Source organism: Haliotis rubra, unplaced genomic scaffold (genome assembly GCF_003918875.1).
Source record: "Haliotis rubra isolate DU_JTF1 unplaced genomic scaffold, ASM391887v1 Scf89, whole genome shotgun sequence".
Lineage (NCBI taxonomy): Eukaryota > Metazoa > Mollusca > Gastropoda > Lepetellida > Haliotidae > Haliotis > Haliotis rubra.
Genome location: NW_025767623.1, coordinates 1,857,324 through 1,871,066, shown reverse-complemented (window position 1 = coordinate 1,871,066; position 13,743 = coordinate 1,857,324). Strand labels below are relative to the sequence as shown.

General features: G+C 41.0%; 1 protein-coding gene across 1 annotated transcript; it reads left to right on the top strand.

Moving 5' to 3' along the window:
• The first annotated feature begins 78 nt into the window (after positions 1 to 78).
• Positions 79 to 3,196, top strand: LOC124263600 (ankyrin repeat domain-containing protein 6-like). Its single transcript, XM_046698251.1, has 5 exons — positions 79 to 335; positions 1,236 to 1,334; positions 1,440 to 1,473; positions 2,065 to 2,305; positions 3,181 to 3,196. The coding sequence occupies exons 1-5, from the start codon at positions 99 to 101 to the stop codon at positions 3,194 to 3,196; spliced, it is 627 nt and encodes a 208-aa protein (XP_046554207.1). The 5' UTR covers positions 79 to 98.
• The last annotated feature ends 10,547 nt before the right edge of the window (positions 3,197 to 13,743 follow it).

The following is a 13,743-nucleotide window of genomic DNA, read 5'->3' as shown; positions in this document are numbered from 1 at the left end:
GACCATGGTTCTACAAAGTGTGTTGATGAGTTATTGAAGGCTGGAGCTGATGTGAATGTAAAAACAATAGAGGTTGTACGCCACTTTATACAGCTGTAATGTATGGATCTGAAGAGTGTGCTACTATGTTACTGAAGGCTGGAGCTGATATTAACCTTCAGAATGCAGCAGGTGACACACTACTTCATGTAACAGCAGCGTGGGGATCTACAAACAGTGTTGATGTGTTACTGAAAGCTGGAGCGAATGTTAATGTACAAAATAACACAGGCGACACGGCAATTCATCAAGCAACAGGACGGGGATCTACAGAGTGCGTTGATGTGTTACTGAAGGTTGGAGCTGATGTTAATGTACAAAATAATACAGGTGACACACCACTTCTTCAAGCAACAGGACAGGGATCTGTAGAGTGTGTTGATATGTTACTGAAGGCTGGAGCTGATGTCAATGTACAGAATAATGCAGGTGACACACCACTTCTTCAAGCAACAGGACGGGCATCTGCAGAGTGCATTGATGTGTTACTGAAGGCAGGAGTTGATGTTAATGCACAAAATAATACAGGTGACACACCACTTCTTCAAGCCGCAGGACAGGGATCTACAGAGTGTGTTGATATGTTACTGAAGGCTGGAGCTCATATTAACGTACAGAATAATACAGGTGACACACCACTTCTTCAAGCAACAGGACGGGCATCTGTAGAGTGCATTGATGTGTTATTGAAGGCTGGAGCTGATGTTAATGTACAGAATAATGCAGGTGACACACCACTTCTTCAAGCAATAGAACAGGGATCTACAGTTTGTGTTGATATGTTACTGAAGGCTGGAGCTGATGTTAATGTACAACATAAAACAGGTGTAACACCACTTCTTCAAGCAATAGAACAGGGATCTACAGAGTGTGTTGATACGTTACTGAAGGCTGGAGCTCATGTTAACATACAGAATAATACAGGTGACACACCCCTTCTTCAAGCAATAGAACAGGGATCTACAGATTGTGTTGATATGTTATTGAAGGCTGGAGATGATGTTTATGTGCGGAATAATACAGGTGACACACCACTTCATAGAGCAGCAGGAAAGGGATCCACAGTGTGTGTTAATTTGTTACTGAAGGCTGGGGCTGATGTTAATGTACAGAATAATACAGGTGACACACCACTTCACATTGCAGCAGAAACAGCAATGTTTGAATCTACAAAGTGTGTTCATGTGTTACTGAAGGCTGGAGCTCATGTTGATGTACAGAATGATACAGGTGACACGCCACTTCACATTGCAGCAGAGTGGGGATCTGCAGAGTGTGTTGATGTGTTACTGAAGGCTGGAGCTGATGTTAATGTACGGAATAATACAGGTGACACACCACTTCACGCAGCAGAAGCAGCAGTGCTGGGATCCGAAGAATCTGTTTACGTGTTACTGAAGTCTGGAGCTGATGTGAATGTACGGAATAATACAGGTGACACAGCTCTTCATACAGCAGCTGGACGGGGATCTACAGAGTGTGTTGATGTGTTACAGAAGGCTGGAGCTGATGTTAATGCACAGAATGACACAGGTGACACAGTGCTTCATGTAGCAACAGGAGGGCGGGGATCTGTTGCAGAGCACCTGGAGCTGATGTGTGTACTGAAGGCTGGAGCTGGCTGTTAAGCAGGGCGGGGATCTACAGAACACCTTGAGCAGGGCTGAGCTGATGTTAATGTACACCACTTTCATACAGCATCAACAGTGATGGCATCTGAAGACGTGTCACTACAGGATTTAGTATTTGACACACCTCTTTCTACAGAAGGGTGTGTCGATGTGTTACTGAAGGCTGGAGCTGGTGTTAATGTACAGAATAAAACAGGTGACACACCACTTCATAAAGCAGCAGGATTTAGTTCTTCAGAATGCGTGGATGTGTTACTGAACGCTGGAGCTGATGTTAATGCGCAGAATAATGCAGGTAGCACACCACTTCATATGGCATCGGTGTGGGAATCTACAGTATGGATTCATGTCTTACTGGAGGCTGGAGCTGATGTTAATGTACTGAATACAACAGGTGACACACCACTTCATACAGCAGCAGGACGGGGATCTACAGAGGGCGTTGCTGTGTTACTGAAGGCTGGAGCTGATGTTAATGTACTCAACAGTTCAGGTCGCACACCACTTGATAAAGCTGCAGGGTGGGGATCTACAGAGTGTGTTGCTGTGTTACTGAAGGCTGGGGCTGATGTTAATGTACTGAATACAACAGGTGACACACCACTTGATAAAGCTGCAGTGCGGGGATCTACAGAGTGTGTTGATGCATTACTGAAGGCTGGGGCTGATGTTAATGTACTGAATACAATAGGTGACACACAACTTCATATAGAGCAGCAGCAGGATGGGGATCTACAGAGTGTGTTGATTCATTACTGAAAGCTGGGACTGATGTTATTGTACTGAATACAACAGGTGACACACAACTTCATATAGAGCAGCAGCAGGACGGGGATCTACAGAGTGTGTTGATTCATTACTGAAGGCTGGGGCTGGTGTGAATGTACTGAATAGTACAGGTGACACACCACTTGATAAAGAAGCAGCAGGACGGCGATCTTCAGACTGTGCCTAGTTGGTGTTGATGAACAGAATAATACAGATACTTACTATTTTATATAACAGTTGAGATCTGCAGATTGTGTCCATGTGTTAGTGAGGGCTGGAGTAGTTGGTAATGTACAGGATGATACTTCATGCTAATGTACAGATGGAATCTACATTTTACCAGTCCACAACGACGTATACTATGAAGCACATGCAGTGTATGTGTGTGTGCGCGCTCTTCCTCCTGTTGGGCCCTTCACCGTTATAGAAAGGGGGTACTTAGTTCGATTTGATGCCGTTTTTAGTAATATTCCAGCAATATCAGGGCGAGGAACACCAGAAATGGGCTTCACACATTTTACTCATGTGAGGAATCGAACACGGTGTTGGGAATACAGAGTATAGCATTTGACTCGCTAAGTCAAGAAACTCTCAGGAGTCCAGCTGCCAAACTCGGTCACCCATCCAAGGAGTGTCTGACAGACTGCAGCACACACTCCATTAGATGTGATATGGTGTAGACAGTAGTAGTCCTGTATATTCAGGTCTTAGTATTATACATGTTGTTTTATAAATGTTTCAGTGTTGGTAAAGATTAGGGTAAAAATGATTATTTGTAATGTAGATTATTGTACATTTAATTTGTTTGCTTTTGTAATGATGACATGTTACTATATGTTACCGTGGTTTTCTTGTATGTGCTTTAATACTAGAGTTTGTAGGTATTGTTGCACACAGTGTGCACAGTGTCGCTTTGTCCCACGTTGGAATGACACAGTTTTCAGTGAATTTATGAAACGTAAAGGGAGGGCAGAAAGTTGATGGCTGAAAAAGTGTTAGTGGTTCTGGGATATCCTAGGTATGTACGTTTCAGTGGAATATATGTCAGTAGCCAATTGACATATTGCAATGCATTTTCTCAATCAATATGTTGATCTCACTACTATGATATGGATATGCATATGACGTGACGCCCTCCGTTAAAGATGTCAACTTTAACAAATAACAACACCAATTTTGCTTATTTCCAGTGATAGGTATAAACATGTTTAAATAACAAACAACAAATGTGTGCGTTAGCATGTTTTGTCTGTTCGTAGACGTAAGAGTACAACTGCCTTCAGTAGACATTATGCAAGTACTGTCTCTGTAGAGTGGGTACATGTTATGAGGCAAGGCTGCACAATTAGCCCCATACTGTTTACTTTGATTTTTAATGATCGTGAGATATTTGTAAATGTGTCAGTGGAAAATATCACCAAACTGACTGAAATATCTGCAATTGAAAAGAGAAGCTTATCGCTTCCTGCAAACTCGTGCTGTTTTAACATAAACAGCAGGTCAAGTAAGGGCGTCTCGATACTTCCATGTTAGGTCTTCTTCTCTCATGAAGAACGCAAGATAGATGTTTGTCAGTTTGCTGAAACAGAATGAGCGTGTAGCAGATTTTATGATAAACATGGTATGAAAGCAAATGTAGCAAAAGGCAAAGTATAGTCAAGCGAACTGAAAACATACGATTTATAGGTGAACAAATTTGAAATTGTATCACCACTATGTGGTAATATTTTTACTCCCATCAGGTGGTTTGGCTGTAAATATGCACAAGGGGCTGAAAATGTTATGAATTTTGCATGTTCTTGTATATACTATGAAAATCACTATCAAAATTCTGTTTCCCAGATTGATTGTACTGAATACATTAGGTTCCTGAGAAAGTTTTGTTATATGTGAGGCACACGTTGTTGCCATGGATACAAGATGGAATGAAAATCCTTTCATCAAGGGTTCTGACAGATAAGCACATGGTAGATGTGAGTAATCAATTTTTTATTTAATCTGCAAGGACCAAAAAAATAAAGAATGTACCTAAAGGGAGGTAACTCATACATTGTACACGCTATGCAGTGTATCAGATGGGCCTTGTGAAGAAATATAACTTTGTGAGTGCATTTGTCATTCCACGGTTGTTATGGAGTCTTGATGTGTTTGTATTCTGTAAAATGTCTGTGGGTAGGTGAAGATGGAAGACTGTAACTGTATAGACATTCTTTCGTTTTAAGGTTTGTCTACGTTGCCTGTGACAATTCAGGTTTTGGTGTATGTGTTTTACACGTTACCGTTAAGTTGTTAGTTGTTCAGTTACATTTAAAACGAAACCCCTAAATTCATAGAATCTGTCTAAATACGTGTTACAAGAATGAAAGGGAGACCCTGAAGTGTCTATCATACTTTTTCCACAGGGCTCCAAACGAACAAATATACTCAGTAGGGGAGGTAACCGCACGTGGCCTGAATAGGCTGCTTCATCCATTTACTGCGGAGATACTGGGTTTATCAAATTCAGCATGTAATGTGTAAAATCTCATATTAGGAAAACAACGTGTAGCTGATAAAACAGAGAATAATTGGAAACAAGAATTATTCATGTTCGTTTGAAAGATCTTGAGTGTGGATGAAACAATTAGGGGAAAGCTGATTACTTGTATTTGTAATGAGGGTTATTGTACGTTAAAATGATTTGTTATTGTAAAGAAGACACGCCGCCAAGGTGTTATTGCATGTATTTTGATAGTTAAATATTTGAGATTTTTATATTAGTGTTGTATATCGTAAATTAATATCATGCTATAAGCCTGTATTTTGGGACTTGAATAGTAAATTTTGACTTTTGCAATGAAGACATGTTACTACATGTTACCATGGGTTTCTTGCATGCACTTTAATACTAGAATTTGAATTTATTGTTGCACACAGTGTACATTTTAGATGTATATTACAGTGTTGGTTCATCGTGTATCATATGTATAAGTACCAGCATTTACTTTGGGCCAGAGACCTTGAACATGGGATTTTGATTTGAAAGTACTTCTCACGCACAGAAGAAATGTTCAAACATAAAACTTTTTGTGTTTTTATAATTGAAATGATAAATACATACACATAAGCCCGTATCTATTTTATAGGAATACCAATGAATGTTTACAATTGCTTATTGATCTTAAGTTGGGAGATGGAAGTGAAGTTGTTTAACCAACCTGACTGCAGCTCACACTCCATTAGATGTGACATGTAGACAGTGGTAGTCCTGTATTGGTCAGGTCTTAGGTCATCCAACATGGAGTGGTTACCCAGTCACGTTGGCATTTCTGGGAACACAATGACTGATCTTGCTTCCAAGGCAGCACTAAATAAATCTTTGACACCACTTCTTATTCCATATTCTGATTACAAAGCTGGCATTAGTACTTACATCCGTGATCTGATGCAGAAGAAGTGGGACACCCAAGTAGGTATTAATAAACTACATGAAATAAAACCTTATATTGGTTACACTCACTTGGGTTGTCAGTCCAGATTTGAGGAGGTCATTATGCGACGATGTCGCATTGGCCAAAGAAGGTATACTCACAAATACTTGTTGAAAGGTGAAGATCCTCCGTTTTGTATCCCTTGTGATGAGAGAGTCACAGTCAAGCATCTCCTGCTTGACTGTGTCGAATTCTCCATCATAAGGGATAAATATTTCAATGTTAAAACTGTTAAGGATCTTTTTAACACTGTTCATGTTCATTTAATTCTTGTTTTTTTAAAAGAAATTGATTTGATTAATGATTTTTGATTAATATGTTCTGTAAATAGATGTATTTTAATGATTGGTAGTTTAGATTGTTGACTTAGATTGTTAGTGGCTGTACCCTCAAAGGGGGTTAAAGTACCATAAAATTATTGTCCTCCTGAGAGGGTACGTAAGTCCCAAAACTTTCAAAGTAAAATATAAATTATCACATTTTAAACGTAGTATTTTTGTTATTTTAACTGTTGGCTAAATATTCCTACAATCGCCAGCGGCTGAAGGGATGGTGTAAATCCAGCTAGGATCCATGCAGGTAGCAAAAGTAATGTAAGTCCCCATGGCTCCTAGTATGGTGATCTACCTTCAGTTGTTGGCGATCTGTGGCCCATTTTTATACTGTGTTGTCCCCTATAGTTAAAATGTTTTAGATTCAATTACTAGTTTTACATATATATCTGTGATGCTCTAGTTGCTTTACTGTCCTATGTCGGCAGGTTTTATAATTTCTATATATATTCTATTTCAATGTCAAGTGTTCTCGTCACGATATGGCTGGAATATTGCCGATGTGACGTGAAATAATGACTCATTTACTCACTCACTCCAACATGGAGGGTCGCTTTGTCCCACGTTGAAATGACACAGCTTTCTTTAGTAAATTTATCAAATGAAAAGAGATGGCAGTTCAGTTGTTGGCTGAAAAGTGTTAATGGTTCTGGGATATCCTAGGTATTTATGTTTGACTGGAATATATGTTAATAAGCAATTGACATATTGCAATGCATTTTCTCAATAAATATGTTGATCTCTCTCCTCTGATATGGATATGATATGGATATGTACATGTAATGATGACGATGAGGGGGGTCAAATAGCCTGGCCTTTTCTATCCTGAATAAACTTCTTTCTAATCACTTTTCTTCTTTTCTTCTTTTCATACAGGATATTGGATACTATTACCTCGGTCTGGTGGTTGGATGGTTGGTTGGATGGTTGGATGGTTGGTTGGATGGTTGGTTGGTTGGTTGTTTTGCAATACTGTCAGCAGTATTCCAGCTATATAGCGTCGGTCTGTATAGAATCGAATCTGGACCAGACACTCCAGTGATCAATATCATGAGCGTCGATCTGCACAATCGATCATCGTTAGATGAATATCAATTGCTTATTGATAAATATCGGAGAAGTAACTTTGAGCAAAAATGACTTAAAAAACACATTTCACATCAGTGATAAGCGTCGACATACCTGGCCTGGGCATACCCAAGGACAGCCAGCCAGCGTGTCAGGCAGTGAGTCAATTACCGATTTAATACGGTCGGCCAGTCAGCGTGTCAGGCAGTGAGTCAGTTACCGATTTACTACGGTCAGCCAGTCAGCGTGTCAGGCAGTAACATTGTCTGCTCAAAACTGATGGAGATGGACCTGCTAAGTGTGTCTCTTGCGATGAAGTGTTCACCGGCAAGCATACTCTGCTCAACTGTGTGGACTTTTCAACTGTGAGGGAATAACATCTCACTCTCAAGGACTTAAGGGAAATTTACTGCATAAATAAAATTGACCTGGGTCAGGTGTAGCATTCTCCTTCCATCACCACTCCAACTCACCAATCATTCCCTAGTCTCAAACATACGGAAAATAAGCTATAATACCACATTTCATGGGAATACTGAAAGGAATACTGAAAGCTCAAAAATCTGGTTGGGATTGAGTTTTGACTTAAGTTACTTTTTCAGAGGTTGACACAGTTTTTAAACCCACTTCATGTGTCCTCAGTGAGGCGTTATGGAGGTGGTAGTTGTTCTTGAGCGTGCTGCGTCACAAATCATGTGTGGACTTGAACACAATGTCACCGAGTTCAGACTTAGCTGTTGTGGACCTTGTCTCCAGTGAACAGGAGTAATGGGTGTTGAGGGCGTTTCTGGAGCACATATGAGTGGCAGTGTAACCATCGTGGAATCCATTATAACCACATTCTCCGTCAACTCAAAAGAGAATTATGGGGTACAGGAAGGTAGTCTTGAAAACTACTGAAAATGGAGAGTACTCTTCTCTTGTTGTATGCCTTGCCTAATGTACTTAATAGGCCCGGTCTGTACATCAAGTTCAGAATGTTGCTGTCAGTAGATCTGTCCTCAAGTCACTAACACGCCCATGGGCAATGTCGATCCTGTGTATGACTTGAAGACTGCCTGCATTCAGAGCAGATTCCTTGACCACCGCCCGACACATGTCCCAATTCAGCTAACGTCAATGGCTGATTCTGGGACTGACGTAAACGTCGCTCCATATTTCATCGCAAGCGTGACCCCGTTGGGGACAGGTCCGGAGAACCAGCTGACAATCTCAGGAAATCTGACACAACACGAGCGACATGTGGACGGGCATTATCTTGCTGAACGGGTGAAAATAGGTCTCTGACTTGAAAGAACGGCTGCACATGAGGCCAAATGATCTCATCCCTAATTTGTGTACCTGTCAGATTGTTCGAGGAATCTCTCGTGTTCCAATTATGTTGAAAGGGCTCGATGTCGTCTTTCTATGGACACCAAAATGTCTGGCCACTTCATTTTGGGTCATTCCAGTCTCCAGCATACCCACAGCGCGGAGAACTTTATTTTCTGTAAGCCTTTGCATGACCTGCGTGCAGTTCAGATTGAAATTAACGTGTTTTCCACCACATTCAGAGGCTGGAGAATAATCAACCGTTCTTCAATTTTCAATATCAGATGTGTGAACATTTGCTGTTCAAAAGCACGCAAAAAGTGTGTAAGTACATAGTGGTCCTGCGATACATGACATCAAATTAAGTGCTTTGCTACATGATTATTTAGTGGTTTTTGTAACTTTTCAAATTACTTTAATGTTATGCAATTATGTGTTATGTAAAGATGATTTTTCCGTTCGTATAGTTAGCTAGTCAAACATTTCGAAACTTTTTCCTACCCAACATGTCTGGATGTCACTAGTATACAAGTGTTTGTAAGAAGGTATTTCTGACCCGTGAAGATCCGGGGTAGAATAGGTCTTCAGCAACCCATGCTTGTCACAGAAGGCGACTATACTTGTCGTAAGAGGCGACTTACGGGATCGGGTGGTGAGGCTGGTTAACTTGGTTGACACATGTCATCGGTTCCCAGTTGCGCAGATCGATGCTCATGATGTTGATCACTGGACTGTCTGGTTCAGACTCGATTATTTACAGACCGCCGCCATATAGCTGGGATATTGGTGAGTGCGGCGTATAAACTAAACTCGCTCACTCAGAAGGTATTTCTGTATTAGGAAAGGCATTTCTATGATCAGACACAGGCCATGGTATTAGTATTTTATGTAAGAAGAAGGTAAGTTCTGTGCAGGACTGAGTCTGCCTAGATTACATCTCTCTCTCTCTCTCTCTCTCTCTCTCTCTCTCTCTCTCTCTCTCTCACACACACACACACACACACACACACACGTTTATAATGATTACATTTACACCTGACTCCCACGACAGACCAGCAGACACATTGACAACTCGGGGCATTTACAACATATGCCTATATATACTTCAAGCATCTTACGGTGTAATGGATATTTCATGCATAATTTCTCAGCAATACTTATTTCGTTCTTCAGGAACTGTTAAGAACTAATGCATGAGATAAACCGTCCTCCCTTCAAACCACACTGCCTTCTGTCAATATTTGCCTGACTCTAGTCCTCGTCCAATCTGTATGGATGACAGTGCTACACTCCATATACGTAGAGCTCCCATCTGTGAGGTATGAAGGGCCGGAAACCAGCAACAGGATTCGGACAACGCTAGCGCTGTGGACAGTTTCCCCTGATATTATGCTGCTGGCAATATACAGATTTACTACAAAAGACACTTTTGAAAAGCTCACTCTATATTCTCGCCTCACCAACTGACTTTGTCAGGGTAAGTGACAGGATGGCCTAAAACTCGAGCCGGTCCGAGCCAAGGCGGTAATAAATCCAAGGTTACGTCCAAGTGGATTTAAAACGCGATGACAGCACAACAGACCGCTTGGAACTCTGGGTGGGAGATCGCGAAGGGCCGGGGAAACAGGATGATGTGCGTGGAGCTTAAATACTGCGTCGCAAAAACCGCTAAATGTAAAGGCACTGTTTCACACAACGTTTCTCTAAAAATGAAGGATTTCTCTCGGTAATACTAGCTATCATCCCTCAGGGAAGCTACCATATAATGTATTCCCCCCAAAACTCACGTATATAGGTTACAATATTAGATTAAAAAATTCGAATGAATTAAATGCACAACTTGTGATTGAAACCAATTCGGCAAACACCGGCAAACACCGTTTGCTTCAGCAACAATTGCCAACAAATAGAAAAGCTGCTCTTTCATTGCTATTGCAAGCATGTTTCACGTGCAGTTCATGGATGTGTTTGGGTGGCATGGTTAGCATGTGGCCGCGTTTTGGTCAATTTTGCATGTTCTTCTCTGAACAGTTCTGAAGGAAATTTCCATCTCATCGGAAATAGTATTTTGTACCGAAAACACTACGTCTCCCAAAACTTAACCATAAACATCATGTAGAATACTATTTCTATATTCGTTTTATTTGATTTGCGTTTCTTGTGTGGGGCAGTATATTACACTGGATCGTCCATGGTCGGTCCTGTAGTGCTGAACAAACAAATCGAATTCTCATGATCTACGTATATGACATCATCTTGCATATTTCAACATGAGGAGGCTGTTGCAGCTAATGATTAACGTCAGCTAACAGAGAAGTGTCATGCGCAAAACCAGCCAATCAAGTAGTCGAATTACATGTTTTCCAGTATTATTCGTACGGCAGTGTTTACTCGCGCTTTAACGAGGTGTGTTGCGTCACACAGACATTGTGCATTCTCGGATAATGGCTTGTGGGAAGGATAAAGTTGTTTTTATGTACGTTTGTAAGAAGTTCCACAGTTGAGCCCGTGGTTGACAAGAAAAAAACAAATATTTCATGAATATCCAAAGGCCCACAATACGAGGATATAAAATTCATTTTTAAATCAGATGGTGCTATTCTGTATTTTTTGTGTTTCCAATTGTTTCGTTGATAAATATGATACTTGATATACATGTTTCCGCCAAGCCCACAAACGCTGACATCTTTTACCACAACGAATTGTCGGGGAATCCCATTCTCAGTATCAGAGGATACTATAAGTTGTTCACTGGTCTCGAGGGGGGTATGGGCTAAGGGCGAAGGGAACATAAAGAAACGCCGAGGGTAAAAGAAAAACAAATTTAGAGTTATCTCCCTTCCATCGATTTGCATTCGCAAAACATCGGTAATTTCCGTACATCATACGTCATTCAATGTTATTCGAGATACAGAATTACTATTACGAAGTACCAAATGAGTTCGGCATTCCCATCGGGTTACATAGAAAATGTTACTCGCTTGTAAGTGGGGTACACTGAAAATATTAGAAGAGCACCCAGCCAATCAGAAAACGCATCATAATACGCATTCAGGATCGTTCAAACCGCCTTTCGTAACCAAAAGCCGAGTAGGACTGAAGCAACTTATTTGCGTGGCCTACAGATGAAACAACATACCTACATGGCCTAAAGATGAAACAACATACCTACATGGCCTACAGATGAAACAACATACCTACTAGGCCTACAGATGAAACAACATACCTACTTGGCCTACAGATGAAACAACATACCTACTTGGCCTACAGACGAAACAACATGCCTGCATGACCTTAGTATTGACCTACAGAAGCAACATACCTACACGACCTGCAAGGTTACTATTGTCTTGTATTGTTTTGGGTTGTTTTTGTTTTAGCTTGCACGTGGGCTGCTTAGATGACGTGTGTTCCGGTTTCACCCCCAGCTCGCACTTTTAATCTGTGTCTACCAATTCTCAGGAAACCAATGCTTCAACTTTGAATTAAAACCGCTGCCGTCTTCAAGTGATATGCATTTTACATGTGATATTGTCAGGCAATGGGATTGAATAGGGGCATCCTAGTAATCCGTATTATGTACAAACTGCCTAAATAACTATCGCAAAATAATTAAGCGAGTTCCATAAGAATGTACCTCTGAATATGTACATGTGCACATTCTCTGTATACGGGCCAGTGGTCTCATACTTCATGTACTGATACCATATGATAGAATATTGGATAATGCATTTTGTTGTTGGAGAGGTGGGTGAGGAGGGGGTGAGTGAGAGGGAGAGAGGACGGGGGTCAGAGTGGGAGGGAAAGAGAGGGGAGGTAAAGGGAGAAGCATGACAGAGGGAGATGGAGAGAACATGGGGGAGAGCTAGGGAGCGATATAGAGTAGTAGGGAAAGAGAGATGGAGATGAAGAGGGAAGCAAGAGAGAGGAATGAGAAGACATGAGGGAGAGATAGGGGAGCGGTACAGAGTAGGGGGAAAGAGGGAGGAGATGAAGGGGAATGGGGAGAGATGAAGAGGAAGGGGGAGAGGGGAGAAGATGGGCATAGAAGAGGGATTAAAGAGGAGAGAGACAGGTACAGAAAGAAGGATTGAGGAGGAGGGGAAGGAGAGTTCTCACTTGGGTACTCTGATACCCAAAGACCAAGTGTAGGACGTTGTACACAGTGAAGCGTTTCTGTTTTAGGATGATGCTGGCGAAAAGTTCATATTAAAGACACTGGTGGGTGACAAGTGAAAGGGGAAGGATGTGTGAAAATTTTAATTTGAACAATATTCTTCGGAGCTGAATATAGGCATAATGGAAGAAGGTCAAGGACAGACGGATGATTGTGATACGGATGATAGTACACCAGCAGGATGCAGAACAGACAGTGATGGAGACACGTCATCAGACGGGGAACACGTCGAACCTGCAGGTGTTGCCATGGGCAACCTACAAGGGGCAACTGAAGGGGCAGGCACGGAGGATGTAGAAAACAGGGATTGCACAAGAAGAAAATGGTGATGTCCAAACATTTCCAATTTGGAAATATCAGATTTCAAAAGAATTCCAAAATTGTAAAAATGATATTTCCAAGGGTTGGAAATATTTTGAAATTTAGGAAGGATTTTAACACTACTTCTTTCGGTTTCTTCTTTACCCAAGGATCCCAATGAGTGTATAGACGTAACTATTTCGCGCATGTTTTGTTCTGTTAGTGTTCTTACGGTTGATATACATAATGCATCTTGCATGTGACATATTTATTCATGAGAACTACAGGAATAAGCCATATTTTGATATTATCCATTTGTGATTTATATTAATGTAACTGCATCTGACACGTGAAGAGATACATTTTTGAAAGTTGGGATCATTTTTAAAGTAAGTGTTTTCTATTCGTCGTCCTATGCGATCAACTAGGAACCAATTCTATATATTAGTATAAATTCAATCATCTGCATCCTTCTTGTTCTAAGTGTCTAAAATTGATACTGACTGTTATATTTGACCCCAGTATGGCTAGCATTTTCCAAAATACCGTTTTAAGTGTATGTTTTACTTGTTATCCACAGAAGCGCAAACATTTTTTCCCCTGTCACGGTTTGTATAAACAAAAATTACATAGACCTACGTTACATC

What these genes read in the sequence shown, in the direction of transcription:
- LOC124263600 (XM_046698251.1), top strand. Translation starts at nt 99, where the DNA reads ATGTATGGATCTGAAGAGTGTGCTACTATGTTACTGAAGGCTGGAGCT. An exon ending in GCGTTGATGTGTTACTGAAG is followed by an intron (nt 336 to 1,235) that starts GTTGGAGCTGAT and finishes GTGTTACTGAAG; the next exon opens with GCTGGAGCTCATGTTGATGT. An exon ending in GTGTTGATGTGTTACTGAAG is followed by an intron (nt 1,335 to 1,439) that starts GCTGGAGCTGAT and finishes GTGTTACTGAAG; the next exon opens with TCTGGAGCTGATGTGAATGT.